At 39.6% G+C, this 9,055-nt stretch overlaps 1 protein-coding gene across 2 annotated transcripts in view; it reads left to right on the top strand.

Moving 5' to 3' along the window:
• The first annotated feature begins 1,603 nt into the window (after window positions 1–1,603).
• The window catches only part of malrd1 (MAM and LDL receptor class A domain containing 1), a 54,201-nt gene continuing 46,749 nt past the window's right edge, over window positions 1,604–9,055 (top strand). For both annotated transcript variants that reach the window (XM_030397491.1, XM_030397490.1), the window contains exons 1-5: window positions 1,604–1,914; window positions 3,826–3,957; window positions 4,068–4,156; window positions 4,242–4,406; window positions 7,833–7,929. In XM_030397491.1, coding sequence (XP_030253351.1) covers window positions 1,734–1,914; window positions 3,826–3,957; window positions 4,068–4,156; window positions 4,242–4,406; window positions 7,833–7,929 — 664 coding nt within the window. In that variant the 5' untranslated portion in view covers window positions 1,604–1,733. The remainder of the gene's footprint in view (window positions 1,915–3,825; window positions 3,958–4,067; window positions 4,157–4,241; window positions 4,407–7,832; window positions 7,930–9,055) is intronic.

The raw sequence follows: 9,055 nt of genomic DNA, 5'->3' as shown, positions 1-9,055 counted from the left end.
GTTGCACTGAGCTGTCAGCATGGTCTTTCTCACCATCATCCCCTCTTCTTTGACTACACAATATTTATGATATTCTTTATGTGAGGTCGACATTAAATCCATTAGTATCTGTACTACAGTGATGCTCTGCTTTTACACCCTACCGCACTGAATACAATGTGCCCGTTTGAAAATAATTAGGTATAATGGACTCCCAGCTTTATTTACTGACCTATGAGTTCAGCCTTGTGCTGGGTAGCTTGGCTTTCTGCTGGCTGATGTTAATGACTCCTCTTCGTTGAGATCAGCTCACAGTGGTTGTGAGTCACTGTGATCGACCGTGTTTCTATTCTGCACTCTTGCTCCTTCCTGTTACACGTAAAAAATTGGAATAAGATGATTAGTCCGTTATTATCTCGATGTGAAATTGCCTCCCCTCACATGTTTTTTAATCCTGACGCTGTTATTCAACGAGTGATTGAGGTTATTCAGAAACAGGACACATTTCCACCTGTGGCCTTCCGCAGTATGTAACTGAGTCTCGACATGCTGCCAGCTGCACTCTATACACTCGCATGACCACCGCCAGCAGAGGTCAACACGGACCTGATCTTTTCCTTGTTTCATCGGTCCCTCGTTCCCCCATGGAGCTGTCGAGCGCCTTGTCTCTCAAGGTTAATTTCATTTATGCGGCACCGGCTCGTGCACTGGCTTGCTGCTTGTCTCTTTTAAGGTCCTGTCTTTATTGATTGCTGTGAAATTAAATTATGCCTCACTGTAAAGTGGGGCTGAGCCCTGTTGGACACATTAATGATCCTCGTATACGAGTTCATATTCTCAGCCTCAGCTCTTCTCTTCATTGTAATAAGTTCAGTTTACCGACTTGTAATTAGTTTCGAGCTGATGTGTTTTTTGGTCTATCTGCAGACTCCTTTGACATACTTTTCAATTCAATTATGTTACTAGCAGGGGTTATTCAAAAGCCCTCTGTGCTTGAGGATAAGAATGTTGCTTGTTTGTTGCTTTCTCATTCTCGCTTGCGACATTAGCTTGCTAGCTAACCGTGTAGCTACTTTCATACAGTTAAGTAGGACCGAAGACGATCTAAACTGGCAGCAAAAAGAGAACAAGGAGAATCCAAGAAAACTAAAGAGTGACACCAAAACTGTTTAAATGTAACAACAGAATGAATCCCAATTCCTAGTCTTGAATATTACTTTGACATTTTTGGGAAAATGTGCTCTTTTTTCTATCTGGATGGGAAGATTTACAATTTTTTTGACTGAAACTAACAAGTTAAACCTGTAAATGAGCGAGGAAAATGTTGTTATTGTTGAACTGAACCAGGCTGGCTGTTTCACCCTGTTTCTAGTCTTTATGCTAAACTAAGCTAATCTAACCATCTGCTGGTGGAAGCGTCAAATTCACAATAGAGAGACTCTTAATTCCCATGGTTAGTGTAAATGGAAACATTGAGAATTATACTACTTTTTTTTTTTCTTGTAATGACGTTTCTGTGTTGAACACATCCACACCAGGAAATCAGGAAACCGACCTTATTGAGTAACAGCCATAAAAGCCATTTATGGCCGTTTACAGCATGCTAACAGCTCGGTCGCAGGTACAAGATCAATCCAGACTCCAAGTAAACTGCAGGCCTTCATGGTTAAGATTCTTTTGCTAGCAACAAAATGCTTTGCTCGGAGGTGAGGAAAAGACGATATAGTTAAAGGACAAAAACAACAACCAGGCTGATGACCTTGCTGCCGGGTGCGGTGTGGCTGCTGTTGGCCTCCTCGCTGGTGTTTGCCCCCGTGTCTGCCGGAGCCTGTTCAGCTCAGGAGTTTAACTGCTCTCAGGGGTTGTTATGTTTGCCGGAGGACCGTGTGTGTGACTTCGCCGACGACTGTGGCGATGGCAGCGACGAGGAGGACTGTGAGTAAAGCAGGAAAACATACAGTATTAGAATCTGAAGCTAAATGATATTAAGGCTAAATATTTGTTACAGATACTTTACAATGCTGCTCAGTGGTGAATGTGTAAATGTGCAAGTGAAAGCAACATATTCTGGGGATTGTCAATCAGGGCGGTTGGAGAGTGTCTTATCTGCTTCCCCCCACACATTGGATATGACATTTTCATGATGCACTGTCAAGATCATTTTGTGTTTATTTCTCTCTTACAATAGTTGAAGTGCTTCCAAAACATTAACCCTAAAAGAAAAGGGCCTAATTAATACAGTATTTTAAGTTTCTGTTTAGTCATGAAGAGCGAAAGTATGTTATATGTTATACATTATTTAAACTTCACTTTCTTCTATGAAAGTCATTAATAGTGAATGATGTTTAAAGGGGCATTATGTAGATTTTGGAGAAGAAATTCAAGCCAGAATTTTATTATTTACAATATTAATCAGGTAATGATACAAAATAATTAATTTTTTCCATAACTTTCTGAAATAAACAAGCTGTTCTCAGAGGAAAATAAGGTCCCCAGAACACTGTTTAAAGCTAGAAAGGTGGCAGGGTCCGCCACATATAAACAAAGTAAAACAGTATGAAATTGTGTTTTCCTTTAAGGTCAGTTTGTTTATTCAGTCATGAAAAACAAAGAGTGTTTGTTTATTTAGTTTGTTTAGACATGAATATCTATGAAGATCTTTCTCTACTGATTAAAATTTCATCCCCAAAACTACATAGTGCATCTTTAATTGCCTTAAACGTGAAGTCTATCTCTGTAAGAAAAGTACATAAAAGTCCTTAAAGTTTTTACCTTTTATGTTTCTTCATGGTAAAAAAAGAAATCACCAATTTGTACTTTAAACTTTGAATCCTCTAACAAACCTCTAAACACACATCTTCAAACCCAGTGAATTTTCTCACGTTATTTTTGCTTTTAATGTAGCATTCTGTAATGTTGTGAGTGTAAAAACGAACCATAGCGATCTTACGTTAGCATGTGACTAGCTTACGTCACAAACAGTTGTCTATCTAAAGGATCAAAAATATTACTATTCGACTATATACAGAACAAGATATAAACTATTAACAATAGACAAAGCAAACCGGTGAAAGTATTTTCGACCAAGTTATGGATGAAAATGCACTGAGAGAACGATAAATGTAGCGTGGCGACGGAAGCAAAATGACTTGTGGTTTGTAAAGTGGATATATATCACAACGTGCAAGTGGAGAATTACAAAAGCCTTGCAAAAGGGAAGATTATCTGTATTCTGTGCCTTGCTTTTTGAGGGTAGATAGTGTGGTAGTCATAGGAATCAGGGGCTTTATTGTTGTATAAACAAGCAACGTATGTGCAGTGGAGTTAAAGTGTAGACAAGCTGTGTAATGAGATGTTGTGCATGCAAATGTGCGTATTTGAACGATTCAGTGAAAACCAACCAAACAAGTCATCATAGACATATTTGTAATTGACAGAATTTCTGACACATAATTATGTACAGATCTGATTTAATGTAGCTTAAAAGTGGCTTAAAGGCACAACTGATATATGCATATTTTTCTAAATAGGATATACCCAAAAACCATTGCAACCAAAGGGCAGAACACGAGAGGCTCCTGTGATGATATTCAATACTTAACGTATCTTTAAATATAAATGTGATTCTTCAGTTCATCATTGCTAATCCTGTCTGATTTCATACCTCTGAAAATACACTATTATCACTAATGCTTTAAAATCCCTTGTTGCATATTTAGACATAAAGCAAAATAAGAATCTCCGCTCAATAAAATCTGGAAGCACTTAGTTTCTGAGGTCTGCCAGTTTATGGATCTTTATGGTGTTGAGAACCAACAACCTAGTGAACAGTGTTTTCTGTTAAAGGCTCCGGATACAAGAGGTGTGACTTTGAGGAGGGATTCTGTGACCTGTTCCCGAGCTCGGAGACGCTACCGGGATGGATCAGAACCACTGAGGTCCAGGGACTCGAACACGACCACAGCAACAACACATCAGGTGGGACGCGTCTGACACTTACAGGCCACACTGCACATCCATTTTGAATCCACAACTGTCACCTCACATTCCCATCTGTACACGCTCTCACTTTTCTCTCTCTCTGTCAGCACATTTCCTGTCCCTTTCACCTGTGAGAGGAAACAGGACCACAGCAGACCTGACCAGTCCCGTCTTCCTGCCCACTCAGAACTGCCAGGTAACAAAACCCCTCTTTTTTTGGCATACAGAAAAAATCCCCAGCAACTACATGACAACAGCTTTGTTGTGTCTTCACTCAACAGATGAGTTTCTACCATTATGTTGGGGCAAAACATGGAGATCTGCAGGTCTCGGTTCAGAATCACACGCTGGGTCGGAGCACAGAGGTGTGGAACAGCTCGGCACAACCACAGATGAAAACGTGGCTGCGAGCGTTGATTCAGTTCTCCAGCAATCACAGTTTTCAGGTCAGTATTCAAAATTGACTATGATAGAGTTTTATTTTGAGTAAGACTAATGGTCTCATTTCTTATGGTCTATCACTACATCTTATCTCGAATCTGATTAGCTACTTTATACACTCTAATTCTGCTGCGTCTCTTTCTCATAACCCATCATAATGTCACATCTGCTGTAGTCAAATACCTTTTCCAGTCAGTTATGTTTAAGCCCAATCAAGCGTTTAATTATCTTGGTAGCCCAAAAGACAGCTTCTCCTCCTTCCTGTCTTTTTTCTTAGTATTGGCCTCAAAGGAGTGGCCTTGCTTGATATGTGTTGAGGAAGCTTTTGTGTTTCTTGAGCTTGAAACCTAACTGTGTGTCAAGAGTACGCACCCAAACACCTGTGACCTGGAAGGTAGCGTGCTAATCCTACTATAACTCAGCAGGGAGGTTATATACTAAAAACAGTTAGAGTACTGTAGGCTTATATATATTTTCTTAATTTGATACTATCATCTTTGTTTTTATATGTCACATAATAAAGTGTATGTGAAAAATGGAACCGCAGTAAGCTTTCACCAGATCGTTGTTTCCTTCTGGTCTGTGGACCTTTTTTCTCACATCTGTCTGCTCATCGTTTTTGATTTTCCTGCAAAGAATTGAATTGAATTGAATCTTTTTGTTTTACTCTCACTGCTGGCGTTAACCGTGTTTCCGTCAGTTGTTCTGGTGACAAAGCTCTGACTATAGTGTACCATACGAAACACTACGTGTGCAACACCGAACCAAGTGAACGTACTGTAGTGGATCTTTTCCTCAGGAGATGTTGGAGAATAAAACAATACTAAAAGGGTTGTGAATGTTGAACTTAATTGCCAAGAAATAAACGATGATGTTTCTCTGTATTTTCCAATTCCAATGCTGTGTTTACAGTCTATATCCACTGCCCTCATGTGGCAAAATAAATAAATAAAAATCAGATAGTGAAGGTTTAATTATCGTAAGATATTAAGATGTTCCTTTTTTTATTCCCTAGAGGGTAAGTTTGGGTATAACAGCAGCACAAAGGCAGAATAAGAAAAGATAAATAGAGAAACTTGAAGGTAATAAATAATTACATTTCTTTAAATGACACTCTACGATGTTGTGCTGAAATATGGTATGCAACATGTGCAAAAGCTGATGGCACGTTAAGATATATTACGTAAGACACAAGTTTCCTCGAAACTGATGAAGTCATCAGGGCAGAAATGAGCTGCACAACAGGAGCCGTTTATGTGCAGTGAGGGGGTACTGACCCAACTGGACCCTTCAGAGGCCATCTGGAGTCCTATGAAACCTGCTGTTCTTGTCCTTCCTATATCCTCAGACGGTGTCACCGTGTCACTCTTCTCCTCTTCGCTGCCTTCACCATCTGTCACCGACTATAGCCGGCTCGCTTTCATAACACGGCTGAACTGGCGCCGGGGGGTAAAGGGAGGTCGACTCTCTGCCAACATTCACTTTCCCCTCCATTAATCCACTTCCTGTTTTAAAAGGCGGTCGAGTTAATTGGGTTTTTATTTACCACGGTGATTTCGGCGGATTTCAATTTCATTTTGTTTGCTTAATGATCAGTACTTTTTCACCTGCTTAAGTTCTCAAGGGTTTTTGAGGTCATCCTCTAGTAGTTTAGAAAACGATTTTCTATGCAATGTTAAGATTTCTGCATATAAATATTACATTCCTATAAGCCTATAAACGTTTGGCCCAAAGCATGAAACAAATCCACAGAAAATGTAATCTGTGATGTGACTAAGGAGTATTTTGTAGAGCTGCTTCTCCCGACAATAACTAAGTGCCTCTGTGGACAAAAAATACCCATTTCTTTCTCAGACTGAGGGTGCATTGTCTGGATCAGATAAACAACCAAGTTTGGTTCTGAAATCTTAAATACACAGCTAAGTACACTCATCACTATCATAACATTTACTGTATTGCTTTTATGGCCTCAAAGTCAGGTTCTGAAGAACAAATAAATAGCGGCTGACAAGAATGACCAATGAAAGCTGTTTATTTGAGTGCTTTTTCCCATCGACCATGTCGACACAATCCACAATTTGTTTAGATCAGTCATAAACGACGGGCTATAAAGCCTCGCCGGTGGAGATAAAGCTGTTCCGTGCACTTTGACCAGGGTGGCTTATTAGCACTGCCACAGTGGGAGAAAATGTGATGGTTTTAGATAGCTAGCATTGTGGCGTTGTATCTAAACAATCTAATCAACTTTTAGATGGGAAAAAAAAAAAATCCAGATATTTCATGGTCCCCAAATGATGATGCCTACTGACTTTGGTCCTCTAACGTGTCCTCTAGCTATCCTGCTGTTGAGTGTGATATCTTGACAACTATTGGACGGACTGCCATGGAATTTTTCTGCTCTGGGTGAATTGTAGAAACTTTGGTGATCTTGAGTTCCAAGTCAAAATTTGAATTTGTTCAATGACCAAATACCTGCAAAACCATTTACATTCCATTAGCCTCATTTGTTTTAATGGTTAGTGCTAATTAACCAAAATTAGCATGCTGGGCACACAAATTTCTGATGGTTACCATGGTGAACATTACCATGTGTATTTGTGTTTGGTGCTATTTAGCAAATATTAGCATGCAAACACATTGCATCCGCAATTTAACCATGGTAAACATAACCATCTGTATTTTGCTAGCTGGTGCTAATTAGATTGTGTTTGTGGGCTAACACACCTAATTTTGATGGTAATACAAACAATATCCATATTTATTAGTGTTTGGTGCTAATTAGCTTATATTAGCATGTTAATACACTAAGCTCAGATGGTAACTATGGTAAACCAAGTCTTTTTTGAGATTATTTCCAGAAACTGCTTACTTCCAAGGGGCTTTTCCTCCTCAACTGAGCTGTAACTCTAGGAAACAAAGGTAGCCTAGATAGCTAGCCTATCCTACATGAGTAGATGCGTGCTTTCTTTGGTGATGTGATATTTTAGCAGTTGTAGTTTGCAAATAAATTAAATAATTCTTCCATTTATCTGTTTACAAGGTGTCTGGATTATCTCAAGCAGCCGGGTCATGATTTTCTAGAACAAAACATTTCTGTACTTTTGGCCCTTTTCGTATCACAGGCTAAGTAGCATAGTTATATTCAAGAGGCAGCAGACATCGCCAAATCAGATTAACCCTAACCTTAAATCTCAAATTTGCCCACTACAATATAGCGTGTCATTGCATTTACTACACTATTGACCATCGTTAACAAGCCTTGTGCTGGCGTCAGCACTTAGCTCAAAGCACCACTGTGCTGTAGTGACCACCGAGCAGCTTTCATGGAGTGTCAGTATTAATCTAGTGTGCACATAATGTGTATGCAGACCAAAATACCCAACAGATTGTGGAGAAAGGTAATAAGAAGACGTTTTCTGTGTGTCGACCAGGTGCTGATTCGAGGGAAGATTTCATCCAACAGCGAAGCCTCTGAGGTCCTGGCCATCGATGACCTATCCTTCAGTCCTGGCTGCCTGACTGTGACCGGTACTACCACCATTAATGACATCTCACTACACAGACGGGCGAGTTCAGACCTTGACATTTTGAAATATCGCCACACATAAACAGACTGCCACAAACTTGTTTTGAATACTGATAACAGGGGAAGACATTAAAGCACTGGGGAAAGGATTCATAACAGAATAACTGAATCATTAAAATAGTGCTTACGACACATTTCCCTGCACGGAATATGGAGCGCAGTCAGTGCCACGATCTATGGGTTTATTTATGTCTGCCGTGGCGCTCTGTCTGCGCCCCAGTGATGAATGTGACCAGGCTGAACATCTTAGGTGGGAGTGTTTGATAAAGCACAGTCCATTTTGGTGTCTGGGACAGAATTTTTACATGTTGCCTTGGTGATATACAGATATTCCAGCTGCAGGCACAAACTATAGCATGTTTTACAACTGCTGTTATTCATCCAGTATACTGTGAGATGATGTTCCTCCTCTCTGCCTGTAAAACACGAGTTGAAGCTTCTTTATTGATTGTGTTGTTTGGGCTGCAACCTGCGGCCTTCAGCTTTTTTTTTAGGTCTCTTTCCCCGGTGGAGCATCAATGCTAGAGTGAAGACGGAGCTGGTCTAGGGGCAGAATTAACGTCAAGGCTCCGAGCCTTAGCACCACAGTTTTTTTAAAGGCTTTTTATTGAATATATACATTTTTAAAAATGAGCTATATTTCTCTTTACTCCTCATTCGGCCATTAATGACCATGGACGGTCTGCAGAGAAGCTCTCTAACCTAAATAATGTACTTGTTGTTAGTAGCAGGAGTGCTAGGTTTGATTTGAAATGTTGCTAAACCTACAATGATATATAATCATTATTATCATCATACAAATATTGGCCTATAATTAAATGGATGGGGCAGTGAAAATAAGGCAGAAACGTGTTATTGTAAACTCTATTTTCAGCCAAAGTTTGGCATTGGTCTTTTTATGTGTATGTGTCTCTGAGGGTGTTTTATGGAAGCCCATTTCTGCCAGTAACAATAAAAAACGATTGATGAGGACTTAGCCTTGATTAAAACAAAAGAATATTTCTATGTTAAGCAATTATTATGGATATGGGATACAGAGTCAAAACTATGTGATTAAAAGTCATATTT

This window comes from Sparus aurata, chromosome 19, assembly GCF_900880675.1.
Source record: "Sparus aurata chromosome 19, fSpaAur1.1, whole genome shotgun sequence".
Lineage (NCBI taxonomy): Eukaryota > Metazoa > Chordata > Actinopteri > Spariformes > Sparidae > Sparus > Sparus aurata.
This window is presented reverse-complemented; position numbering and strand designations above follow the sequence as displayed.